The 26,518-nt window shown below is 48.1% G+C and overlaps 1 protein-coding gene across 14 annotated transcripts in view; it reads right to left on the reverse strand.

Annotated features, from left to right (window-relative positions):
- The window catches only part of LOC123757971 (serine/threonine-protein kinase 11-interacting protein), a 230,940-nt gene that overhangs the window by 170,109 nt on the left and 34,313 nt on the right, over nt 1–26,518 (reverse strand). For 13 of the 14 annotated variants that reach the window (XM_069338840.1, XM_045741994.2, XM_045741992.2 and 10 more), the window contains 2 exons: nt 22,422–22,533; nt 20,933–21,294 (listed from right to left, as the gene is read on the reverse strand). In XM_069338840.1, the coding sequence (XP_069194941.1) occupies nt 20,933–21,294; nt 22,422–22,533 (474 nt within the window). The remainder of the gene's footprint in view (nt 1–20,932; nt 21,295–22,421; nt 22,534–26,518) is intronic. The other variant, XM_045741990.2, reaches the window with a different exon arrangement.

Consider the following 26,518-nt stretch of genomic DNA (forward strand, 5'->3'; position numbering starts at 1 on the left):
AAGCTGCTCACTCTTAATGTACAGTACCAGTTTGTTTGTTTTGTTGCGTGCACCCCCGCTCCCTCCCTCCATCCCTATAAAGTCACATATGTAAAACATTTACCTCAAAATTTAAATATTTAGAAATTCGCACTACTAGGGCCAAAACAAATGAGCACTAAACGCACATACAAGACAAGAGACGTTAACGACTTCTGTCCAACTGGACTATTATTAAACTAAAACTAACAAATTAAACATCAAAATAATTTTCACATGTCTAATATGTTAGTTTAGTGTTTATATAGAGTATCTCCTAAACTTACAAAATAAATTATAAAAGAGAGTAATCAAACTCCAAGTTCTCATTGTTTAGTAATAGCATAAAACCAGCGTTGAATGTAATGAAACGCCATTTTCTGGGTGAGACCCGGAGGCTCCCCGGAGCTTTACCGGCTGATATGCTAATGTCAGACTTTGGCATCAGTCATGTGTATGGAGTTCTAGGGCCTACCGGGGACCACGAGCCAGAACCTGGCCCCCTCAGAGAGGCAAGGGGAGCAATGGCCTATAGAAACCCCCGTGTGGTTGGAAGCATTCTATGTCTGCCATCGACCGGGTCAAGCATCCAGAAAGGTAAGCATTCCAAAACAAACCCCTATTCTGGTGAAAATTGCTACCTAAGCCGAACTAGTGAATAGAACTCTTCAACAGAAAACACGGAAACTAGTATGACGTCATACGTCACCGCGCCGCTGTCTGCGCAGCTCCCCCCTCCCCGGGAGGGGGAAGGGGGAGCCCCAGACCTCCCACGCCGGCTATCCACCCATCAGTTCTGAGGCTGGATGTCAAAACACGCGAAAAACGCCGACCGGAGGGAGGGAGGGTTGCCGGGGAGCCTCCGGGTCTCACCCAGAAAATGGCGTTTCATTACATTCAACGCTGGTTTTCTGGGGGGAGCCCCGTCGGCTCCCCGGAGCTAACTACCCACAGAGGAAGGTCAAAGGGACAAAACCGGGAGGCGGACACCACGCACCCCCCAAGGAGGCGAGACAACCGGCAGCAAACGCCAACCCAAGGCGCCACAGCCCCGAAAATCCCGGGAACAACACGAGAACCACGAGCAGCAAGGCCCCTGCACGAACACCAAAAATCCATGCCCGAAAGACTGCAAGGCCACGTCGCCCAGACGGCAGCGAGAGCAGCGAAGCCACGAACGCCACAGGCATGAGGGAAGAACACAGGCAGCGTAGCCGCAAGAACACGGCTGACCACCCGGGACACCATCACCCGCGAACCGGGAAGAACAGAACCGGATCAACGCAAAACGCGCTCCGGACCCAAACGCCGTGGCACGCAAACAACAGCAGAGGGCCGCCACTGAACACAAAAACGACACACCCCCGGCCCGACCAACAAAGCACCAACAAATCCTGGACCCCTCCAGAATGCAGCAGCCCCACCCCGCGCCAGAAAAGATGGAGACTGCTGCCATCAAACAACCAAAACGCTAAAACCGAAGGAGCAAGAAAACACAGCGAACCGACCCCCAGAGGCAAAGGCCCAAAGGAAAGAGCCGACGAAAAAACACACCGGAACCGAAGGGGCACTACCAACCGAGGAGAAGACAGAGCACGCTGACCAGAGACCAGGATGGTGCAAGCGGCGCACGAACAGGCCGGAGGTGAAATGACGCACAAGACAGCTGACTAACGGTGCAGAAGCAACACCAAGACCGAAAGCAAGCTGAAGCGGCTCCGCCTGCGCCGCACGAAAAGAGGCGACAGTATGTGGCAAGACGACGGCCCCCAACCCCCACTAGAAAACCAAGCCGAGAGTAAACCAAGCCAACAAGAAGGACCCACCGAAGAAGGGACAGGAAAAGGAAGGACCGCCAAAATACCCCATACTGCCGCCAAGAAAGCACGCAGGTGGGACACCTACCACGAAGCCACCCGACCACCAACCGGAGGCGAGACCACGAGGCAGAACATAAGCAGCCCCGACAAGGCCCCCCCGAGCCCAGGAAAAAGGCGGAGCCGCGAGAAGATCTCGGGCGCGACCACCGAAACCCAGGCGGCACAAGAAGATGGAACGTCTGCCGAACAGAAAAACTCCGAAGCATGCAAGCCCGCCAGGAGTTCAGAAACGACGGGTCCGACGCGAGACATCGCAAGAACCCCCCCAAAAAAATAAAACAACAACAACCGGCCGGGCAAGCTAGGAAAACCAAAGAAGGCGGAAGGGTCGCCGCCAGAACAGGACCCGAACCAAGGGGCACGAACAACTGCAACAGACCGAGACAAAGAAGCACATCACAGGACACAGGCTGACAAACGCCTAAGAACACACGCAGAACATTCCTGCTGCAGAAGAGGCAGGAAGAAAGAGCAGAAGCACAAAAAAAAAAAACCAGGAGAACAACCAGGGGTGGACAATCAGGCAGGGACAAAAACCCCACGCAATCCCCAGGCACAAAACGGCAGCAAAGCGCCACTCCACAACCGGACACAGGAACAAGGACACGCCACCGTGAAACACGGTACCAATGCTCACGTGCAGCAGCAGCAGCAACAGGCACCACTGCAACATGCAACATGTAAATAGCAACTCCCCTCTGCAAAGGCAGAGAACGGAGCAGGCAGACCCCAGACAGGGCCAACGGAGACACGACAAAACCCTGCAGGCCCAGAAACCTGCACCAGGCGACCGACGGCGGAGAAACCCCGCTCGATACCTGCTGGATGAGGTACTGGGAGCTCTTTTACACCTCAAGCCCGGCCCAAGGTCAGGCCAGACCGGCCAGAGGATGGCCCACCAGGCAGCTGCTAGGAGCAGTCCACCGGCCCACATACCCCCACAACCAGGACGGGCCGGAACTGCCATACGAAAACAGGCCAGTGCGCCCTGGAAGTCCACGGACGAACCAGCAAGAAGGCTTATGCTCGCAAGTAGGTCGTGTAACAAGCACAGACCACTGATGGTAATACAGTGTTCCCCAAAAGTGCCAATAGCACCACTGCACTCCACTGGTACTATCCCGCAAGTTCTACCAGATAGGCGGGACCCAAGAGCCAGAGCTCAAATCCTGCAAGCACAGCCAGGAGCCTCACCAGGTGAGTACAGAACCAACCCTACAACCCCCACACCTCACAACATTAAAAAAGGAGGGTCCCCTGAACGACTCCAGCATGGGTTGGACATGCACATGAGGGGGACAGGAAGGGGTGATAAAGGGACAGTCACTGGTGTGCGAACGGTCTCAGTCGTACAAAATTATACCTAAATAAAGACAGGTATATGAACACCGCCGCATCCAGCGCCCGGCCAAAAGACGCCAGACCGCAGAAACTCACCTGGCGAATGGTGGCTCGAACTTGACACGACTCAACCGTGCCCAGAAGAACTTGGGAGCACCGCCAGGTGAAGACGCCAGAGCCGGACCCGCAGGAGAACAGGGAGAGGCGAAGGAGGCGGTCCACACCCATGACACAGAAAACCGCGGTGTCCTCCCCACAACTGGGAACCAGGACACCCCTGGCGCAAAGGGGCACATACCGCAGCCAGGGAGAAGAACGAGAGGCGAAGCACTGTAGCAAAAAAGGGCACAAAACCCCAGCACTGAACCATCGCCCAGACCAAAACAAACTCCACGGCGCATGCGCATAACACGCTGGCCGAACCGCACACCCTCCCTGCGGGAAGGCGCCAGCCAGGACTATTGCACGAGAAAAAGAGCCAAAAGAGGAAGCAGGAACAATAAAACCGGCCAAAGAAGCAAAGAGCCCAAAAAAAGGGAACCCAAACGGGCGACAAGTAGCCCAAACGGGCGACAAGTAGCCCAAACGGCCGACAAATAGCCCAACCGGGCGACAAGTAGCCCAACCGGGCGACAAGTAGCCCAACCGGGCGACAAGTAGCCCAACAGGGCGACAAGTAGCCCAACAGGGCGACAAGTAGCCCAACAGGGCGACAAGTAGCCCAACAGGGCGACAAGTAGCCCAACAGGGCGACAAGTACTAGGAGCCGACAGACGTTCCAATAATGCGGGAAGTAGCGAAAAACCTTCCCGTACCCTCGAGAACACAGAAGCCAACACTAGTCCCGAAGGCACACGAAGGCGCAGGCGCACCCGAGATCAAAAGTCACGCAGAACCCCATCGAACGGGGAAACATGACAAAAACACCGTCCCAAAAAGCGGGGGAGGAAACATCCACCCACAGGACGGAACCAACCGACTCAAAGGCCAAGGAACCGAGCCCGGGGAGGGGCCGACGTCCAACAGCACGTACGGCGAGTGGGGAGGAAAGACCCCACTCCGCGTAACCACAAGCCCCGCCGAGAGGGGGATAAAACCCCCCACGGGGTCTAACGGGGCCAAGGCCCCCCCAAGTCAGCCCCTCCCCAGCCCCGGGAACCTACACGACAGGCCCCGGGGCCGAGCCGTTCCCCCAAAGCCCCGGCCGTACCAGAAAACCGGGGCAGCCGTGAAAACACTAAGGAAGGGAGCCCACTGGCAGACTCATACAACACGGCTGGAGGAACAGGCCCAAATGCCCCCGTCACTACCCCGGAAGGGGAATTCCCCGAGACTGCCCGAGTCTCAACACCACCAAACACCCCGCCCTGAACCTACAGACGGTAAGGAACCGGATACAGGCAGGAAGGGTGAACCAGGGGAAAGACAAGGGGGCGTGGATGGAACCGAAGCAACCAACACCCCTAAGTCCCAAAACGAAATACAACGGGGCAGCCCCGGGGCTCCCGGGGAGGAAACCACGAGAACGTTGCCACCACCAAGGCTCAAGTGCAACGCCCCTGCTGCCCGCACCCGCTTTGTTAGCACAACTGGGTAACCGAGCCACAACGAGCAACCAAACTCGCAGGACACCGGGTCGAAGGTGTCACCGACCCCACAGGCAGCAGACGGAGGCAAAACAGAGAGGCACCCAGAGACAAAAGGTGAGAGCAACCCTCAAACTCGCTGGAAGCGAGGGGGGGGCTCTGGGGTCACATCCATCGGACCCGCGCGCCCCCAGGGGTTTCCCAGGGTCCCGAGCGTTTACTTTAAGAGGACTCGCGCTCAGGTAATCCCAGGCAGGGTACTGCTAACCGGCACCCAAGCTACCAAACAACTTTCTAAGAGCTGAACCCCCGGGACGTGTACACTCACGGGGACCTAGCAGGGGGTACCACCAGAAATACTCAGAACACAAGGGACACAAGGGGCAAGAACGAAGGCAGACCCCCCCACCAGGTATATAAACAAAAGAAAAAGAAAACCCCGCAAGAGGACAGCGTACCCAAGCGGAACAGAGCCGGCCGCTATGATTGGTAAAGACAAGCTGCACAGTACCCCGTGCCCCACCAGTGCAAACACTGCCCCTTACTCTAAGGCGAACAAGGGAGACAGAACACCCGAGCACACAAAGAGCGGCCGAAAACCAAGCGGTAAACGGCCAAGCAGGGGCAGGACCCAAGGAACTTGTGGAAGGTGGCCCCAAGCCCCAAGGGCAGTACTTACAGGGCACCTAGGGAAGGGAACCCTAGGCGCATGCAGCCCGAGTACTGAAGAATCACACCCGGCTCACGCACCACCTAGAAAACAGACACCACACTCTAGGTACAGTGCTGAAACAACCACTGGAGCCGGAGCACATAACCATTGCCTATAGCATCAGCCGAAGAACTGATGGGTGGATAGCCGGCGTGGGAGGTCTGGGGCTCCCCCTTCCCCCTCCCGGGGAGGGGGGAGCTGCGCAGACAGCGGCGCGGTGACGTATGACGTCATACTAGTTTCCGTGTTTTCTGTTGAAGAGTTCTATTCACTAGTTCGGCTTAGGTAGCAATTTTCACCAGAATAGGGGTTTGTTTTGGAATGCTTACCTTTCTGGATGCTTGACCCGGTCGATGGCAGACATAGAATGCTTCCAACCACACGGGGGTTTCTATAGGCCATTGCTCCCCTTGCCTCTCTGAGGGGGGCCAGGTTCTGGCTCGTGGTCCCCGGTAGGCCCTAGAACTCCATACACATGACTGATGCCAAAGTCTGACATTAGCATATCAGCCGGTAAAGCTCCGGGGAGCCGACGGGGCTCCCCCCAGAAAAGTACTTTTTAATATGATTTCTTGTCTTGCTATTAATTTTATCTTCAAAGCAATAACTAATCTATATAAATAAAAATGGAAATGTTCGTTTATTCAAAATGGCTAATCTCCGAAAGTTCTTCACAGATTGCTTTGAAATTTTCACACAACATTCCATTCGCATCCGAACAGGTTTTTATATACTGTACATACCATATAGATGTCACATCTTTGACGCAAAAAAATATGCTCTTTTTTTTTAAACTGTGTTTTTCATGCGAGGGGAAATCTTCGTAACCTCTTTACCGATTGCTTTGAAATTTTTACAACATTGCACTTGAATAGGTACGCATTTTTATATACCTACTATGTATATGCCTCATTTGTGACAAGTATAAACACACTTTAAAAAAAAAAAAAAAAGCAGCGCCATCTGTTGGAGCAATACACGTTGTAATCTCCAAAAGTTCTTCACCGATTGTGTGTGAAAATTTTGACAACGTTCCATTCATATATGGACATGTTCTTATATACCTACTATACAGATGCCACACCTGTGACAGGTAAAAAAAAAAAAAAGAGCATTGAATGTAATGAAACGCCATTTTCTGGGTGAGCCCCGGAGGCTCCCTGGAGCTTACTAAGCAGATATGCTAATGTCAGACTTTGGCATCAGTCATGTGTATGGAGCTCTTATGGGCCTACCGGGGACTCTCCAAAAGGGCGCCACATAAAAAGGAGCGATGCCTAGACCATGCCAACTCGAAGACATCCATGGCCAGGAGTCCATACGTCCGGCAGAGCCAACAAAACGAGTTGGCGATGACTGGCCAATCCGCAAACAGAGGAATTTGTCTGCCAGACAGAGGACACAGTTGTCCGCCAGGACACAGGACACACCTCGGACATGAACCTCCCGGTTAGCCAAACCCCCGAGAATCCAGCAAACGAGCCACACTAAGGAACCAACCCCAAAGGTCAACACCTAAGAGAAACCCTGTGGTTCCGGCAAAGAACCGCCAGAGAACAGTCCGAACGGAGCTAAATGGTAGAGCACCGAGTGACCCAAACCCTCTGAAGCGCAAACCAAACGGCCACAAACTCCCAAACCGTGCTGTGAGCCCAGATGGACGGACAGACCCCACCATCCCCGGCCGACCTGGTGAGCACTGGTCACAAAGCCCCAGCCAAGAGATGACCTGTCCTTGAACACATCGAGCGAAGGCTCGGGGAGGTGCCAAGGCACGGAAACCCGAAAACCCCAAAGAGGAAGTTGGTGACGCAGCACCAACACAAGATCCCTGGAGGAACGAACCCAACGATTGCAAGAGAGGCGGAAGGGGAATCTCCAAAGGAACCAAACAGACGCCGAAGCCAAACCCCACCCCGCAGTCAGACCAGCACGTCGAAGTTCAGACTCCCACACAACTGCTCGAGCAACCGCTGAGCAACCCGGGACCCCCTCATGAACAGCCGAAGGCGGGACCAAAGCCGCAGCAACACTTCTGGAGGGAAAGACAAGGAGCGGCCCAAGAGCCCTAAAGAAGGCCCAGCCAGGTCCGAACCCGGGACGGAAACAGATGGAATGGCCTCCAGATCACCAGGAAACCTGGTGATCTGGAAAGAACCACACCCCTGGCGAGCAGACAAGCGGATCGACTGGGAGCCCACACCAGCCAGTCGTCGAGGTAGGCCAGGCACCGAATCCCAAGCAGACTCAGACAGGGCACCAAGATCTGGTAAAGATGCAAAAATACACCAAGTGCCAATTACAAAATAGGGAAGGCAACAAAAGCGGCAAGCATGAAGCCCGCCACCAACTGTGCCAGTCCCAGAAAACTGGAGAGGAATGTGCCAAGAATTGACCTGGAGGTCCAGGGCCACCATCCAGGCACCCGGCCCCAACAGAAGCCAGACAGGACACAAAAGTCCTCCGATGAGGGCATAGAATCCAGGGCGCAGACTGAAGAAGTCCAGAAGAACTGCAGATTCGACAGGCCCATGTCTGCAAAGAGCAGATGGGAACCCCAGAAGGATGGCGCGGATCAACCACGTCCAACGCACCCACTAAGATGACATGACGAAGCGCAGGGGAAGAAGCCCACCCCTCCAACCCTGAACCCCCCAAAGGGGAAGAAGCCGTCCACTGCCGCCGCCAGAGGCTGGAAGACAACCAAAAGCGCCCACTAACTGCGGGACCATGTGAGAGTCAACAGAGCAAGCTACTCCCCCAGTGCCCCATCAACAGAGAAAGGAACAGAGCCCCCCCTCCAAAAGAAAAGGTACACATACACATTATGTATATACACATACACACACACATATACACATACACACAAGGTATGTTACACACGTGTATGCACATACACATGTGCGCACATGTTAGGTTAGGTAAGGAATTTCAACAGGAGAAACAGCTTTTGTTAGCACAGATGGAGGAAGTTACACAGGGAATAGAACAGTGCAAGATAGATATGCAACTCACTTATGCACAAGTGGCCAAGGAGAAGGAAAAAATAGAAGAAGCAGTAAAGGAAGTCAAACACTGAAGCAACCAAGATAAAACAAACATTATGCTAGAAGTGAGGAAAGAATTGGCATCTAACCCGAAGTTAGTGCAAAACACAGTTGATCGGAGTAAGTTCCTGATCATTTTTGGCTGCAAGGAAAAGGAGATAACATCTAGGTCAGAAACAGCTGTAGAAGAAGCAAAAGTAGTAGATAAAATTGTTGGCCTCGTGGAAGATCTTACAACCATAGAGAATGTCTGCGACTACTTGAGAATAGGCAGATATGTAAAAGGGAAAGATCGAGCTTTGAGGATCACCCTAAATGGTACCAAACAGATGGAAGAAGTACTAAGGAATGCTAGAAAATTACAAAGTGATGAGGATGGGAAAGTGTGGTCGTTAAGACGAGATCTTTCAAAAGAAGATAGAGAGAAGCTGAAACTGAACCTCGCCGAGGCAAAACATTTAAATGAGAGCAGGAATGAAGAAGAAATCAATTCTTTTTTCTACAAAGTGATAGGGGTAGGCAGGCCAGTAAAGTGGTACATAAAGGCAAACCAACAAAATCATTAGAGAAAGGGGGAGTGAAAAATAAGAAGAGGGGGAACAAGTTCCTCAAGATTGCATACACCAACATAGATGGAGTAAGATCAAAGATACTGGAGTTAAGTGATATAATACAGCTGCAGACACCAGACATTGTTGCACTCACGGAGACAAAACTTGAAGATGCTATTTTAAATGAGGTCATATTCCCAAGGGGCTACTCAATTTGGAGACGGGACAGAAAAATCAGGTAAGGCGGTGGCGTTGCTGTGCTGGTGAAAGAACACCTAAAGGTAAACGAAATAGTGACTGCCAATCCACAAGAAGTTGACATAATAGCACTAGAGATCTACCATGAGGATGATAAACTAATGATCATAAATGCATATAGTCCACCGCTAAGCAGCACATGGTCAAAGGAGGAGCTAGACAGTAAACGAGGTCTTATAACAATAATGAGAGAGATCATAGCGAGAGCGGATAACGATAGTTCACGACTGTTGATAGTCAGCGACTTCAACTTGAAATCCATAGACTGGGAAGCATGTGAAGCTAAAACAGAAGATTTCTGGACCTGTAAATTTGTAGACCTCATCCTGGAAACATTCTTGTATCAACATGTTAAACAAGCTACGAGGATGAGGGAAGGGGACGTCCCCTCCATGCTAGATTTGATATTTACCAGGAAGGAGGAAGAAATATTTTACATTCAGTACCTTTCTCCCTTGGGTAAAAGTGACCATGTCTTTTTGGGAATAAAGTATGCAATGCGTTATAATCTGGAAGAAAATATGACGGTCGACGCAAATGAAAAATCTGACTTTAGGAGAGGACATTATTACAACCTTAGAAATTTTTTTAGTGAGTATAATTGGACAGACTTGTTGCTAGGCAAGGAAGTGAATGAGATGTATGTCAGGTTTTGTGAAATATATGATAAAGGCACAAAAAAATTTATACCAAAACAGAGAAGCAGAACAAGGAAACAGGATTGGTTCAACAGAAAGTGCGAGAGGGCCAGAGACCAAAAGACACAAAAATGGAATCAATACAGGAAGAGGCCGAACCCCCAAACATACCAGCGATACAAAGATGCGAGAAACAACTACAGCAGTGAGGAGATAGGCAGAAAGAAATTTTGAAAAAGGGATTGCAGACAAATATAAAATAGAACCAGGTCTATTTTATAAATTCATAAACAACAAATTGCAGGTAAAGGATAATATTCAGAGGTTGAAAATGGGAATTAGATTCACGGAAAATGAAAAGGAAATGTGTGAAACATTAAACGAAAAGTTCCAAAGTGTGTTTGTACAAAATGAAATCTTCAGGGAACCAGATACAATAAGAATTCCAGAGAACAACATAGAGCACATACAGGTGTCTAGAGACGAAGTGGAAAAAATGCTCAAAGAGCTAAATAAGAACAAAGCAGTTGGTCCAGATGGAGTTTCACCATGGGTTCTGAGAGAATGTGCACCTGAGCTCAGCATTCCTCTTCAACTGATTTTTCAGGCATCCCTGTATACAGGAGTTGTAGCTGATGTGTGGAAAAAGGCTAACATAGTTCCAATCTACAAAAGTGGAAGCAGGGAAGACCCCCTTAATTATATACCGGTATCATTGACAAGTGTAATAGTCAAAATATTGGAAAAAATAATTAAAACTAAATGGGTAGAACACCTGGACCGAAATAATATAATATCAGACAGACAGTATGGATTTCGATCTGGAAGAGCCTGTGTATCAAATTTACTCAGTTTCTATGATCGAGCAACAGAGATATTACAGGAAAGAGATGGTTGGGTTGACTGCATCTATCTGGACCTAAAAAAGGCTTGCGACAGAGTTCCACATAAGAGGTTGTTCTGGAAACTGGAAAATATTGGAGGAGTGACAGGTACGCTTCTAACATGGATGAAAAATTTTCTGACTGATAGAAAAATGAGGGCTGTGATCAGAGGCAATGTATCGGACTGGAGAAATGTCACAAGTGGAGTACCACAGGGTTCAGTTCTTGCACCAGTGATGTTTATTGTCTACATAAATGATCTACCAGTTGGTATACAGAATTATATGAACATGTTTGCTGATGATGCTAAGATAATAGGAAGGATAAGAAATGTAGATGATTGTCATGCCCTTCAAGAAGACCTGGACAAAATAAGTACATGGAACGCCACTTGGCAAATGGAATTTAATGTTAATAAATGCCATGTTATGGAATGTGGAATAGGAGAACAGACCCCACACAACCTATATATTATGTGAGAAATCTTTAAATAATTCTGATAAAGAAAGAGATCTAGGGGTAGTTCTAGATAGAAAATTATCACCTGAGGACCACAAAGAATATTGTGCGAGGAGCCTATGCTACGCTTTCTAACTTCAGAATTGCTTTTAAATACATGGATGACGATATACTAAAGAAATTGTTCACGACTTTTATTAGGCCAAAGCTAGAATATGCAGCAGTTGTGTGGTGCCCATATCTTAAGAAGCACATCGACAAACTGGAAAAGGTGCAAAAACATGGTACTAAGTGGCTCCCAGAACTGAAGGGCAAGAGCTACGAGGAGAGGTTAGAGGCATTAAATATGCCAAAACTAGAAGACAGAAGAAAAAGAGGTGATATGATCACTACATACAAAATAGTAACAGGAATTGATAAAATCGATAGGGAAGATTTCCTGAGACCTGGAACTTTAAGAACAAGAGGTCATAGATATAAACTAGCTAAACACAGATGCCGAAGAAATATAAGAAAATTCACTTTCGCAAACAGAGTGTTAGACGGTTGGAACAAGTTAGAGGAGAAGGTGGTGGAGGCCAAGACCGTCAGTAGTTTCAAAGCGTTATATGACAAAGAGTGCTGGGAAGACGGGACACCACGAGCGTAGCTCTCATCCTGTAACTACACTTAGGTAATTACACTTAGGTAATTGCACACACACACACACACACATGGCAGGTACCGTAACAAATGGGGGGAAAAAAATTATAGTCGTAGTCATATATAATCCACCACCAAATGACAGAAGACCTAGACAGGAATATGATAGAAACAACATGGCCACCATTAACATAATAGAAAGAGCAGCTTCTGTTAGCAGGAATGGATCTGGACTACTAATTATGGGAGACTTCAACCATGGGAAGATAGATTGGAAGAACAGAGACCCGCATGGAGGTTATCTTCTAGAGGTTATCTTGAGATGATTTCGGGGCTTTTTTAGTGTCCCCGCGGCCCGGTCCTCGACCAGGCCTCCACCCCCAGGAAGCAGCCCGTGACAGCTGACTAACACCCAGGTACCTATTTTACTGCTAGGTAACAGGGGCATAGGGTGAAAGAAACTCTGCCCATTGTTTCTCGCCGGCGCCTGGGATCGAACCCAGGACCACAGGATCACAAGTCCAGCGTGCTGTCCGCTCGGCCGACCGGCTCCCCGGTCGGTGAGTAATACATAATAACACAAATAATAATGAGTAATTATGTTATGCTCTATTTTGTTATATATCATATAAATACATTGCCCAATGTTATTATCAGTTACTTTCAACAATGTGCAAAAAATATTTTTTTAAGTTTTTTTTTTTTAGGTTTTTAGGATTTTTTTCCTCCTTTGTTTATTATTTAAATTTGTTTTAACCTTTACATCCTGGAGAAAACATACTCTTCCTGAACTATGTGAAGCCAGAATTAAATTGGTCAACAAATAAATCAGTTACAACTCTCAGAACTTGGGACTTTGAATTTTTTTGGCTGATTTTTTCAGATTTCAAACTCTATTTTCCTTGTTTCTTTAAGTTGTTTTGATGATTAGGGACCAGATTAGAGCTTTATATTATATAAAGTATACCCTAAATATATTCCCTAAATCATTATAATTATCCCTATATTTTGTGTTTTGGGGGAGTTCTTTTTTCTTGACTTCATTTCTACACACATTGACCTACAACTTTCACATACTTGTGTACGAATGCCAAACAATGTTTATTACAACATACAAGTAAATTCATGAATTAGAACTGCCTTATTTATTGTTGATAACTTCAACTTCAATTATATTTATAATTTCAACATACTTCAGTATCCAAAATTCTAGTTTCTGACTGATTCTCACCCTTTTACATATAGTGTGCACAGCTGTCTGTTCTACAATCCCTATAGAATTGATTTTTCATTAACTCTAAACGTTTGGAGTTATAAATTTTTGTTGTCTAAATTTGTGTGTATTTCAAATGCCATATTGACAATTTTTTTTTACAGTAAACTATACTGAAAACCTATATCCTAAATATATGAAAATGAAGATCATATGCTATTCTGAGAACATAATAATACCAAATTAACAGTTGGTGATATTTATATATTTTTGCAGCTGATTTCAAAATCTGAAGTTTTCAATATTCAATTTTATAATTATTTTTTATTTTCGTGTTTTTCAAGTTACACTGGTATCATTTAGAGAAAGTTGGAGCATTTGCCTAGTAGATTATTCACAAAACATTTGAAAGAGTTTCAGAAAATTTTAAAAACTGAGTTCAATGTCACACATCATATGAGGTTTTGTGCAGTTTAAGGGTTAAGACAGAGGAGGACTGCTTGGAGGACCAGAACCATGGAGGACCAGAAACATGGAGAGCTAAGCTGCTGGACGTGGCAACAAGAAACTTTCTAAGCCAGCACATCAATGAACCAACAAGAATGAGAGGAGAAGATGAACCAGCAATGCTTGATTTGATATTTACCCTAAATGAGTGGGATATAAGGGAAGTTAAGATGGAAGCGCCCTTGGGAATGAGTGACCACAGTGTATTGAACTTTGAGTACCTGGTAGAGCTAGGACTTATCTCCCCCCAAAAAGAACTAGGAATCAAAAGGCTGGCATACCGAAAGGGGAATTATGAACAGATGAGAAGTTTCCTAAGTGAAATACCTTGGGGCACAGACCTCAGAGATAAGTCTGTACAGGGTATGATGGACTATGTTACCCAAAAGTGTCAGGAGGCACTAAACAGGTTCATTCCGGCCCAAAGGGAAAAATCCGAGAAGCAACAGAAGAATCCATGGTATAATAGGGCATGTATGGAAGCGAAGAAACTGAACAAAAGGGAGTGGAGGAACTTCCGGAATAACAGAACACCAGAAAGCAGAGAGAGATACCAGAGAACCAGGAATGAGTACGTCAGGGTGAGAAGAGAAGCAGAGAAAAGTTTTGAAAATGATATAGCAAACAAAGCCAAGACCGAACCAAAGCTACTCCACAGTCACATCAGAAGGAAAACAACAGTGAAAGAACAGGTATTGAAACTTCGAACAGGCAAGGACAGGTATACAGAGAATGACAGAGAGGTGTGTGAAGAACTCAACAAGAGGTTCCAGGAGGTCTTCACAATATAACAAGGTGAGGTCACTGTGCTAGGAGAAAGGGAGGTAAACCAGGCGGCCTTGGAAGAGTTCGAAATTACCAGAGAGGAGGTCAAGAGACACCTGCTGGATCTGAATGTTAGAAAGGCTGTTGGTCCAGATGGGATCTCACCATGGATACTGAAAGAGTGTGCAGAGGCACTTTGCTTGCCACTCTCCATAGTGTATAGTAAGTCACTGGAGACGGGAGACCTACCAGAAATATGGAAGACGGCGAATGTGGTCCCAATATACAAAAAGGGCGACAGGCAAGAGGCACTGAACTACAGGCCAGGGTCCTTGACTTGTATACCATGCAAGGTGATGGAGAAGATCGTGAGAAAAAACCTGGTAACACATCTGGAGAGAAGGGACTTCGTGACAAATCGCCAACATGGGTTCAGGGAGGGTAAATCTTGCCTTACAGGCTTGATAGAATTCTACGATCAGGTGACAAAGATTAAGCAAGAAAGAGAGGGCTGGGCGGACTGCATTTTCTTGGATTGTCGGAAAGCCTTTGACACAGTACCGCATAAGAGGCTGGTACATAAGCTGGAGAGACAGGCAGGTGTAGCTGGTAAGGTGCTCCAGTGGATAAGGGAGTATCTAAGCAATAGGAAGCAGAGAGTTACGGTGAGGGGTGAGACCTCCGATTGGCGTGAAGTCACCAGTGGAGTCCCACAGGGCTCTGTACTCGGTCCTATCTTGTTTCTGATATATGTAAATGATCCCCCAGAGGGTATCGATTCATTTCTCTCAATGTTTGCAGACGATGTTAAAATTATGAGAAGGATTAAAACAAGAGGACTGTTTGAGGCTTCAAGAAGACCTAGACAAGCTGAAGGAATGGTCGAACAAATGGTTGTTAGAGTTTAACCCAACCAAATGTAATGTAATGAAGATAGGTGTAGGGAGCAGGAGGCCAGATACAAGGTATCATCTAGGAGAGGAAATTCTTCATGAGTCGGAGAAGGAAAAAGACTTGGGGGTTGATATCACGCCAGACCTGTCTCCTGCAGCACATATCAAGCGGATAACATCAGCGGCATATGCCAGGCTGGCCAACATACGAACGGCATTCAGAAACTTGTGTAAAGAATCATTCAGAACTTTGTATACCACATATGTCAGGCCAATCCTGGAGTATGCAGCCCCAGCATGGAGTCCATATCTAGTCAAGGATAAGACTAAACTGGAAAAGGTTCAAAGGTTTGCCACCAGACTAGTACCCGAGCTGAGAGGTATGAGCTACGAGGAGAGACTACAGGAATTAAACCTCACTTCACTGGAAGACAGAAGAGTTAGGGGGGACATGATCACCACATTCAAGATTCTAAAGGGAATTGATAGGGTAGACAAAGACAGTCTATTTAACACAAGGGGACACAGGTGGAAACTGAGTGCCCAAATGAGCCACAGAGATATTAGAAAGAACTTTTTTAGTGTCAGAGTGGTTGACAAATGGAATGCATTAGGAAGTGATGTGGTGGAGGCTGACTCCATACACAGTTTCAAGTGTAGATATGATAGAGCCCAATAGGCTCAGGAATCTGTACACCTGTTGATTGACAGTTGAGAGGCGGGACCAAAGAGCCAGAGCTCAACCCCCGCAAACACAACTAGGTGAGTACACGTGTGTGCGAGGAGCCTATGCCACACTTTCTAACTTCAGAATTGCTTTTAAAGACATGGATGGCGATATACTAAAGAAATTGTTCACAACTTTTGTTAGGCCAAAGCTAGAATATGCAGCGGTTGTGTGGTGCCCATATCTTAAGAAGCACATCAACAAACTGGAAAAGGTGCAAAGACATATCCCTAAGACAAAGACTAAGTGGATCCCAGAACTGAAGGGCAAGAGCTACGAAGAGAGGTTAGAGGCATTAAATATGCCAAAACTGGAAAACAGAAGAAAAAGAGGCGATATGATCACTACATATAAAATAGTAACAGGAATTGATAAAATCGATAGGGAAGATTTCCCGAGACCTGGAACTTTAAGAACAAGAGGTCATAGATATAAACTAGCTAAACACAGATGCCGAAGAAATATAAGAAAATTCACTTTCGCAAACAGAGTGGTAGACGATTGGAACAAGTTAGGTGAGAACGTGGTGGAGGCCAAGACCGTCAGTAGTTTCAAAGTGTTATATGACTAAGAGTGCTGGGAAGACGGGACACCACGAGCGTAGCTCTCATCCTGTAATTACACTTGGGTAATTACACATGTGAAAAGAAAACTACAAGGTGCTGACCAGTGAGCAGAGAGCACCATGCCGGCAAGGCGAAGAAGGCACAAAACTGCATCAAAAGGCCCACCTCGACAACAAAACCTTAAAGTCCCAGCACGACCACAACACGTGCCAAGACCCAATAAGATCAGTCTGCAAGCCAGGAAGACCCCGGAACTCCAGAAGGCAGAACCGGGTCACACACGAGGAAACAAAGCCCCCTGAACTCACAATGGGGTCCCAAGAGGAAGAAAGCTCCGGAACGAAACCAAAGAACCCAAAGGAACCCGGAATCGAACCAGGGGGGAGCCCAAACCATCACATTTGCCGGTGGAGATACACCATAGAAAGGCAAAGCACAGCCCCCCAGACAGAACCCCCAGGGAAACTGTCAAAACAGACCGAAAACCGAGGGACAAGGTGTGGGATCAAGCATAACAGCCAGGGACAGAGCCCAAACCCAAGGGCCCAGACCCAAAACAGAAAATGGAAAACCCGGTGTAAAATCAACACTCAAACGTTCCCAGAGGAACAGGAAATGGGCAGAAAACACCAGGAAGCAAAGAGGCAACCGGAGAATTTAACCCCTGAAAAGAGGGTGAAAACTCACCCTAGATGCTCACTCGCACACCCAGGCGCATGTAAACAAACCGCAACACCACCCTGGTGGCCACCCCGGGAAACCAGCAGAAGAAAATGGCCACCAGAACAGAGGGCTATGCCCGACGGAAAAGATACGAAAACACGCCAGCAAAAGTGGGACGCAAGCAGACTGGATGGGCGAAAAACTCCGCCCAAAAGCAGAAAACCCAGGCAGGGGCAAACCGCCCCAGAACTGCTAGCAGGCATCCCCCACAGCCCCGGGAACCAGCAACAGAGGCCCCGGGGCAGAGCCGTCCTCCAAGCCCTCCGCTCTTAAAGAAAAGGAAGAGTCCATGGGAAAAGCAGCAAGAAAGGGCCGCTGGTAAGACCCAGAAGCCTTGGCAGAAGGAACAGGCTCAAAAACCTCCGTCCCCAACCCGAACGGAGCAGCCCCCGAAAACCGCCCGAGTCTCGGCCCCAACTAAACCCCGCTCCGACCCCGAAACCCGCAGACGGTCCGGAGCCGGGAACAGGGAGGGAAAGGGGCGAACAGCACCTAACCAAAACAGGGCGACCTCAGGGCATCCGAGTGTGAAACCAACCTAGCATGTTGCAGCAACCTAACCTAGCTTGCAACACGGATGCCGCCTGTACTCTGAACAGTAATAACATCAGGAGAGTACTGGAGAACAAGCAGAGAATATTTCTCACAAGACTCCGAGTCAAGGTGTCAGTGACCCAACAGGCAGTATGACGGAGGTAAAAGTGGCGACTGTCACCTGGAGACAAGGGCACAGCAACCAACGATCCCGTACAAGACGGGTTGGAACCCGGAAGACATTCAATGGTCCACCGAGCCCAGATAGGGGTTTCCAGGGCCCTTAGGGTAACAACTACGGGAAGCCCAGGCAAGGTGTTGCTAACCGGGTAAAACCCAAAACTAACAAGGGGATAGAGGACAACACTGAAAACCCATGCGACATGTACAATCATGGGGGCCTAGCAGAGGGCCACCAAACACTACCAGTGGAACTATAGCCACACTAGGCAGACCCCCACCAGGCAAATGAAAATAAAACCCCCGCAAAAGTACACCGTCTCCAGAGGCAACAGGAACCGATCGCCGCTTAGGTGGCAGGTCGCGCAACACCTTGACGCCCTAACTAGCACAATACCAGTCCCTACCTAGGGCCAAACAAGGGCCCCAAGCCCCAGCTGACCCAAAGGGCGAGGCAAATGCCGAGCAGCAAGAACCTCTACGGGAATGGTTCCCGAACGCCCCAGGAAAGTTAGCCGTCACGCAGGGGCAGTACTCACAGGGCGCTTTAGGAAGGAAGCCCTTAAGCGCATGCAGCCCCGGTACTGACGAGGAACACCTGGCCACCGCACAACACAACACATGGCAGTGAACTCCACGAACGGCAAACACCGCCTAGGAAACTGAGGCCAGAGAACCATCTATCCTGGTTGACATTAGCTTACGAACTGATGCTAGGCAGCTGGCGTGGTGAGGTCCAGGGCTCCCCCTCCCCCTTTCTGGAGGGGAGGGCTGAGCGGATAATCGACACGGCAGTACAGTAGTGTGATGTTTGCTTGTTTCCTTGGGATTGTAGGGAGTTTCTACCTCTGTTTGGTTTTCTGTTTTAGTTTTTTTACAACGCGGGATTTGTTTTGTTATGCCTACCAAGGAATGGCACTTCCGAGGCCGACCGAGGTTAGGCACTTTCTGAATGCCTAACCCCGGTCAATGGCAGATAAGGAACACCCCAACCACAAGGGGGTTTTCCAGGGCCATTGCTCCCTGAAACCTCTCTGAAGGGGCCAGGTTCTGGCACTGGTCCCTGGTAGGTCTGAATTTCTTAGCTAATGTCCCGGTCTAATATAACATACATTAGCCCTGATAAGCTCCAGGGAGCCGTAGGGGCTCCCCACATAAGTTTTTTTTTTTTTTTTAAGCGCCATCTGTTGCACGCAATATCTTGAGTTATCTTGAGATGATTTTTTTTTTTTTTTTTTTTTTTTAGTGTCCCCGCGGCCCGGTCCTCGACCAGGCCTCCACCCCCAGGAAGCAGCCCGTGACAGCTGACTAACACCCAGGTACCTAATTTACTGCTAGGTAACAGGGGCATAAGGTGAAAGAAACTCTGCCCATTGTTTCTCGCCGGCGAATGGGATCGAACCCAGGACCACAGGATCACAAGTCCCGCGTGCTGTCCGCTCGGCCGACCGACTCCCCCAATAGAGGGTGTAAAGGGTGTAATACATAAACACACTATACTAAATATGTTACAATTCAATTTCAATGTTTCCGATTGCATTGATAGAGTGAATTTTCATAGATTTAGATTTATTTTCATTTTGATTTAATTATTTTGTGTGATATTGCGTTGGAAATGAGTTGTGTTGTTTACCATACCGTTCATTTCGTTAGTAAAATTATAGATGCCACACCTGTGACAGGTAAAAACATTTCTTTTTTAAGAAACAGCACCATCTGTTGCATGTATAAGCAACACACGCTGTACTAAATATGTTACGATTCCATTTCAATGTTTCAGATTCCATTGACAAATTGAATTTTCATAGATTTCAATTTTTTATATTTTGATTTAAATATTTTGTGTGATATTGCGTTGGAATTTAGCCGAGTTGTTTACCATACCGTTCATTTCGTGAGTATAAGTATAGATGCCACACACCTATGACAGGTAAAAACATGATTTTTTGGAAAAACAGCGCCATCTGTTGCACATAAGAGCAACACACGCTATACTAAGTATGTTACGATTCCATTTCAATGTTTCCAATTTCATTGATAAATTGAATTTTCATAGATTTCAATTTATTTTCATTTTGATTTAAATATTTTGTGTGACATTGCGTTGGAATTGAGCTGTGTTGTTTACCATATCGTTCATTTTGTGAGTATAGTTTATTTTTTTCATTGTTTTTCAATTTGTTTTTTGTTAACTGTTTTTTCTTATATTTCAGTGATCGGGAAAATCAGATCATTTGATGTTCCCAATTTTTTTATGGGAACATCAGATCATTTGGGAATGCATTGGAGAAGGGAGTGGGGAATGGTGGGGAAGACAAGGGAGTTGGGGATGGTGGGGATGAGGGGAAAGGGAAATGTAGAATGGTGGGGAGGACTAGAGGACGGGGGAGAGGGGAATGGTAGGGAGGACGAGGGGATGGGGGAGTGGGAGATGGTGGGGAGGACGAGAGGATAGTGAATTAGGGAATGGCTAGGAGGATGAGGGGGACGGTGGAGTGGGGGATGGTGGGGAAGACAAAAGGATGGGGGAGGGGGAAATGGTTGGGAGGACCGAGAGACAGGGGAAGGTGGCTGTGGCTCAGCAACGCACATGCCCTGCTGAGCGACAGCAACGCGTGGCCGGGTACAGCTAGTCTTCAATATTTTTCTACTTCCTACAATTATATCATAATTATTCCAGTGTATCAAATCTAAATTAAATTAACTGTGAAGAGAGGAGTCAGCTATTAATGCAGGAAATCAAAATGACAAAATATATAGTATACAGCATACTGAATGCAGCATTAACACCAACATGATATACTGTACCTTCATCACTCTGGGGTGGGGTCGTATTCTCTGACGACCTCCGAGAAAAATTGGAGCTTCCTTTATAAAAGCTGGACTCCATGCTCGACTCCATACTTGGTTCATTGCTAGTCTTCACATCTGTTATATCGCTAGTGGAAGGATTGTCTTCAGGAATGCTTTCCTTGTCAATTTCATCTAAAAGTGTATTTGAAGGTAAGTTTTCCTTCTTGGAGTCTAGCATTTCTCTATCACAATGAGTTATATTTTCACTTGTGGTGACTAGACCAGTGTTGACACTCTGAGCACCTGGTCTTCTTGACTGTGTTTTGGACTGAAGAATTTCTTCAAGTAATCTGTCACTTTGCTCAGGAGCAGGAGTTCTGTGCACAAAGGTTTTGTTAGAAAAATTTACAAATGTAAATTTGGATACAAATGTAAATTTGGTTACAAATGTACGAAATCAAAACTAATAGCATTGGTTTAAAAACTATATCATCATCATCCAGCTTTCCATCTGGCAAGTGTTAAAATTCTAAAGAAACTTTATGACTATCACAGAATGACATTGAATATATTATCTAAAGTTTTAAAAAAGAGGTTGATTCACCATGGTGCTGCTTGCAGATCAATACATTTTAAACACAGCGAGAAATTAGACATATTCCAGGGGAGTTCAGGAATGTGGGTTCAATCCCATCTTGCAGCCTCACTAAGCACAGTAAATGCTCAAAACTTAACAAAATATGAAACTTGCGCTAAAAAATTCTGAACACTAAGTCCTGCTATAGTATCTGCCAATAACACTACCCACAACAATATGGAATTCAGCATAATCTTCAAGTGGGAAAATCTTGAAGCCATGCAATGGGATCAAACCTGCATCCCTGAACTCCTGGGAAACATGCATTACCAATTAGACCATGATGGGCTAAAAGTATTTCAACCAGAATTACAACCTGAATTACTGGTTGAGGTACTGTTTTCCCATCATTATCCAGTTGTAGTGTGTACGCGTGACGAGTCCAAGGATGCTGGTTTGATCCCATCGCATGGCCTGAATATTTTCTCATATCTCATGTTCCTATGATTTCATTGTGTATAAACACTAAATTTTAAAACAGTGAGGCACTGATGTAGATGATTTACTAGAAGATACAAAAATCCTGATTAAACAAATCAGGTCTCTCATACAGTTCATTTCAGAAGTTTCCAATGTACAGTATATCATACATTCCAGCATACAAGACACATAATTTACAAAGATATTTTGTGGATTTCTTATAGTAGGTTTCATTGTACTAGTACTGTAAATTTATTGAAAGCCATTTTCATAGTTTCTGTGGGAAAACACACGATTTTGTTTATGAAAATACTGTACAATGTATATTCGGCAGGTGGTGGATCATAAAACATGCAATCTGTGCAACGGCATATATGATACTTGCCAATGAATGAAATACAACAAAATTATGGCACCAACATAAATAATTATATTAAAGTACCTTACCTCATAGCAGTCTTGAAGATGTGGGAAGTAAGAGCCTTTGAAACGGAATCTGCAATGCAGGAAGGAGAGTGCGATCCTGCAGACAAGCTCGGTGGAGGTGGGTCTGGTATACCTATACAGTACACAATAAGTATTTTCTTAACCCTTGTGATGCTCAGGGCTAATTAGCATTTGTCACCCACAGGCACATACCAAAAAATAAAGTAAAATTATTTTTTCTTCTAAACCTGTTAATTTGTGTTCTCTGATCATGGGTAAAAATAATAAAAAACCAGCAATGAATGTAATGAAACACCATTTTCTGGGCGAGTCCCGGAGGCTTCCTGGAGCTGATATGCTAATGTCAGATTTTGGCATCAGTCATGTGTATGGAGTTCTATGGGACTAACGGGGACCACGAGCCAGAACCTGGCCCCCTCAGAAGAGGCAAGGGGAGGAATGGCCTATAGAAACCCCCGTGTGGTTGGAAGCATTCTATGTCTGCCATCGACCGGGTTAGGCACCCAGAAAGGTAAGCGTCCGAAAACAAACCCCTATTCTGGTGAAAATTGCTACCACAAGCCAAACAAGTGGATAGAACTCCCCTTTAAAACAAACGAGCAAACAATCATGACGTCACACGTAGCCGCGCCGCTGTCTGCGCAGCTCCCCCCTCCCCAGAGGGGGAAGGGGGAGCCCCAGACCCATCGCGCCGGCTATCTACCCCCAGTTCTGAGGCTGAATGTCAAAAAGTGGGGGAAAAAAAAAAAAAAAATGCCAACCGGAGGGAGGGAGGGATGCCGGGGAGCCTCCGGGACTCGCCCAGAAAATGGCGTTTCACTACATTCAACGTTGGTTTTCTGGGGGAAGCCCCTTCGGCTCCCCGAAGCTAACTCCCCACAGAGGAAAGTAAAGGGACCTACCCGGGAGGCGGTCGCCACTCACTCCTCAACTCTAAGTCGAGACAAATGGCTGTAACTGCCGATCCAAAGCGACACTGGCCCGGCTAGGCCCAGGCATGCGCATGAGATAACAAGCAGCCTGGACCCTGCTCGATTGCCAAAAAACCCCGCGCCCGAATAACAGCCCAGGACATGTTGCCAAAAACAGCGGCAAGAGCCGCGAACTTGCGAACATGGACACGGGGAGAGATCGCAGGCTGGCTAGCCGTAATAATCCTGCGGACGACCCAGGAGCCCCGCAGGATTAGGGAATGGCTAGATAGTGAAGGAAGCAAAACAGGGAAGGAGGGAAACCGGATCAACCCAAAGCGCGACCCAGGACACAAAAGTCGTGGTGCGCAATGAATGGTGGAAGGGTGCCACCTGACACCAAACAGGATGCACCCACGGCCAAACCAACCAAGCATCAACAACCCAAGGACCCTTCCGGAAAGCAGCCGTCTCAATCTCTGCCAAAAAGAAGGAGACTGCCGCAACGAACAACCCCATTGCCATGACCGAAGGAGCAGAAAAACTCCTGTGCCGGAGGAGAGGAGGAAGGTCACCAACCCGACCTCCAGAGGCCAAGGCCAACAGAAAAAGAGCCTAGGAGAAACAAACCAGAACCGAAAGGGCCACAACAAACTGAGAAAATAAGAGCACTTTGTCCAATGACCAGGACCGCTCAGGTGGCACATGAGCAGGCCGGAAGTGAAACAATGCCTGAGGCAGCATGCTAAATGGAGCAGAAGTAACCTCAATACTGAAAGCAAGCTGAAGCGGCTCCCCCAGCACCGCACGATACGAGGCGACAGTATGTGGCAAATGACGGCCCTGAACCCCCAAAAGAGAAGGACAAGACCACGCCAACAAAACACAGAACTGAAGAAGGGACAGAAGGAAAAAGGAAGGACCGCCAAAAACCCCCACACTGCCACCAAGAGAAAGAATGCAGGTGGGACACCATCAATGAAGCCACCAGACCAATGGAAAATGAGAGACCTGAGGCAGAGGGGAACCAGCCCCGCCATGGATCAAACGAGCCGAGAAGAGGCAGAGCCGCGGGAAGATCTCGGGTGCAACCACTGAGCAGGAAGAGCTGGAAAACCGAGCCGGCAAAGAAGGAGGTGGAACGTCTGCCGGACAAAAAGTCCCAACACCAGTGAACACGCCAGGAGGACTGAGACCACGCCCCAACCGAGTCCCTAGGAAAAGCCAACAGGCAAGGAAAGCCAGGAACCAGAAAACCAAACCTGGCAATTGGAGCCAAAGGCACAGCAACAACTACCAATGCAACCATGGACATCCACAATAAAAAACTAGAAAGCCGTCTCCAAGGAATGTCGGACCAACCGGGCTGTGGTGGGTACGCGTGCCCACGGGCCGCACCAAGCAACAGCCCGGTGGACCAACTCCCACAAGCCAAGCCCGACCATGGGCCAGGCTCGGGGAGAAGAACTCCCAAAACCCCATAAAGCAGGCACAAGCAGACAACGGGAAGGAAGCTGCACGACACTGGGAGACAGAAGAACCAGAGGGGACAACACTACCACTTCAAAACTCCAGAACACCCCCAAGAACAACAGGGCACGGACTGGAGAATGAGAAGAGCGAGAGGCAAAGGACTGGAGAATGAGAAGAGCGAGAGGCAAAGCCCTCGAGAGAAAACAGATGGAGAACACCAGCACTTGTGCACACCGCCTGAACCAAAACAAACTCCCACGGCGCATGCGCAGGACACTAAAGTAGCCTAACAGTTTGTAACCTGAGTGATTCGCTTATGAGAAGAAACAGCCCAACATGGGAACAGAAGCCAAAAATGAGTAAGCAACGACACACAGCCGGCTCAGTTAATGAAAACAATGAACTGAACTGGAACCCAACCGGGCTACCAGGAGCCCAACTGGGCGACAAGTAGCCCAACCGGGCCACAAGCAGCCCAACCTGGCATCCCGGACCAGGAGTATGGAAGGAAAACGAGCAATGCCGAGACAGCACAGAGAGAAGATACCTGTACATGAACAAAAGAACGAGACAGGGCCGAAAACCAAGAGGAAACACAGAAGAGGACCAACACGCCCCAGAAAGGACCGAAGGGAAGCCTCACCGAAAGACGACAGACATTCCAATAATACGGGAAGGAGCAAAAACCATCCTGAACCTTCGAGAACACGGAAGCAAATACAAATGACAAAGGCATAGAAAGGCCCAGTCACACCCGAGACCAAAAGTCATGCAGAACCCCAAGAAGAGGTGAACATGACAGAGAAGTCCTGTCTCAAGAAAAAAGGGGGGAATAGCGGAGAAAAGCACCCACCGACAGGACGGAACCAATGGGCTGAAGGAACAAGGAACCGAGCCCGGGGAGGGGCCGACGCCCAACAACTCGTCCGGAGAGTGGGGAAGCAAAACCACACTCCACGCAACTGCAAGCCCCGCCAGAGGGTAGAAAAAACCCGGTGGGGTCCAACGGGGCCTGAGGCCCCCCAAGTCAGCCCCTCCCAAACCCCAGGAACCCACACGGTAGGCCCCGGGGCCGAGCCGTCCCGCCAAAGCCCCAGCCTCAAGAAAAAACCAGGGCAGGTGTGAAAAGCACAAAGGAAGGGAACCCACTGGCAGACACTTACAACATGGCTGGAGGAACATGCTCAAATGCCCCCGTCGCTACCCCGGGAGGGGAATTCCCCGAGACCAACAGAGTCTCAAAACTATGGAAACCCCTCCCCGACCCCGAACCCACAGACGGGAAGGACCCAGATGCAGGGATAGGGAGGAATGGGGGAAACCCGACAAGACCACCAACCAAAACGGGGCAGCCTCAGGGCTTCCAGGGAGCAAACAACCGAGCGCGTTGCCACCGAAGCCCAAAGTGCAACACCCGTGCTGCCTGCACCTACATAGTCAGCATAAGACTGCGTAACCGAGTCGCAAACAAGCAACAAAACTCACAGGACTCAGGGCCGAAGGTGTCACCGACCCCACAGGCAGCAGACGGAGGCAAGACCGAGAGTGTCACCCTGAGACAAGGGGACAAAGCAACCCTCAAACTCGCACAAAGCAAGGGGGGGGACACGGGTCCCCCCCCCTTGCTTTTTACCCCCACATCCATCGGGTCCACGCTACCCCTAGGGGTTTCTCAAGGTCCTGAGTGTTTACTATAAGACGACTCGCACTCAG

Source organism: Procambarus clarkii, chromosome 40, assembly GCF_040958095.1.
Source record: "Procambarus clarkii isolate CNS0578487 chromosome 40, FALCON_Pclarkii_2.0, whole genome shotgun sequence".
Taxonomy (NCBI): Eukaryota; Metazoa; Arthropoda; class Malacostraca; order Decapoda; family Cambaridae; genus Procambarus; species Procambarus clarkii.